The 1,404-nt window shown below is 40.9% G+C and overlaps 1 protein-coding gene across 1 annotated transcript in view; it reads right to left on the reverse strand.

The window, feature by feature from the left end:
* Positions 1 to 1,404, reverse strand: part of LOC102006523 — a 73,734-nt gene that overhangs the window by 30,363 nt on the left and 41,967 nt on the right. The window contains exon 3 of the mRNA XM_013510077.1: positions 5 to 619. Within this exon, the coding sequence (XP_013365531.1) occupies positions 5 to 619 (615 nt within the window). The remainder of the gene's footprint in view (positions 1 to 4; positions 620 to 1,404) is intronic.

Below are 1,404 nucleotides of genomic sequence, written 5' to 3' on the forward strand. Positions count from 1 at the left end.
GTGCTACAACTAAAAGGCTGCTCACCTGTGTGGGTTCTATGGTGTTTAGTAAGGTGAGAGGGCTGAGTAAATCTTCTTCCACATTCATCACACTTAAAAGGCTTCTCTCCTGTGTGAACTCTTTCATGTGTGTGTAGATTTGCTCTACAAACAAAGCTTTTCCCACACGATGAACATGTGTATGGTTTTATTCCTTGATGTGCCATGATGTGCCTCTTAAGATCTGAACGCAATCTAAACCTCCTATCACATTGTTCACATTTATGGGGATTCTCTCCACTGTGAAATCTCTGATGCTTAATAAGGCCAGAGATAACTCTGAAGCCTTTCTCACATTCCTGACACTTAAAAGGTCTGTCCACTGTGTGACCTTTCCTGTGATGATTGCTAAGTTCTGGAAGCTTTAGCTTAGAAGTTGAAAGATTCTTTCCCTTGTTCCTTGGAAAACCCTGACCCTCCTTCTCTACCATGGAAGTATCAATGTGATTTTCCTTGGCTGCTGTTTTTTGGACAACCTTCATTCTGGTCTTCCTTGATACTTGATGATCTCTTGCTTGTATTTTCCATGCAGAAGCTGATTCACGCTGATCGTTTCTGGTGTCGTTCTTGAGCTTTAACCCTGTGAACAAATAGAAGAATGAAATATGTTTTCAATAGCATAAAACTACATAAATAGAGAGAAAAACCAATAATGGTTTAGTCTGAGAAAATCACATAAATTTATCTCTCCCTGATGCTCCCTGCTAGGCAAAACAAAAAAACCATCAAATAATGACAGAAATAACCCAAAGAGCAATTTAAAAAGTGGAAAGATGCAAACTAGTTTGGGGCCCCATGGACAGAGGAATAACACAGCAGTGTATTATACCCCAAAAGCCAGCATAAAAGGTAACTCAGACACAGGGATTCTTATTTTTTCCCAACCCTGACTTGGAAACCTTATGACAACATCAAGCAAACCAAAGACAACTGGCAAATGGGATCAGCCTGGATTCTACCCACAGTGTGCAGCCAGGAGAGATGCTTGCCTTTTATACTCAGTACGAGATTTTCCCTAACCTGGTTGAAACACATCAAGGTATAAGCAGAACTGGCAAGGAACCAGCCAAATCAGTGAAAATTGAAAAGAATCCCCTTTAATATTGTAGACCTGAGATTTCCCCTCTTGAAAAAAAGATTCCAAAGTGAAGGATCATAGAACGTAAGAGTGAAACAGATACACGGGACCTCTTTTGGAAAGCTTCTTTCTCTGTGTGGGTCTCAATTCCTTTGCCCCTCTGAGAGATCCCCTGGTCAAGAGAAACCCCTTTCAGAGCTTCAGGTCACACCACTAGGGACCCATGGGAGTCTCAGCACCAGTACCATAAACCAAAGTTAATATCATAAAGGCTGTGAAAATTAAAA

The sequence above is a fragment of the Chinchilla lanigera genome, unplaced genomic scaffold (genome assembly GCF_000276665.1).
Source record: "Chinchilla lanigera isolate Chin_1 unplaced genomic scaffold, ChiLan1.0 scaffold00201, whole genome shotgun sequence".
Lineage (NCBI taxonomy): Eukaryota > Metazoa > Chordata > Mammalia > Rodentia > Chinchillidae > Chinchilla > Chinchilla lanigera.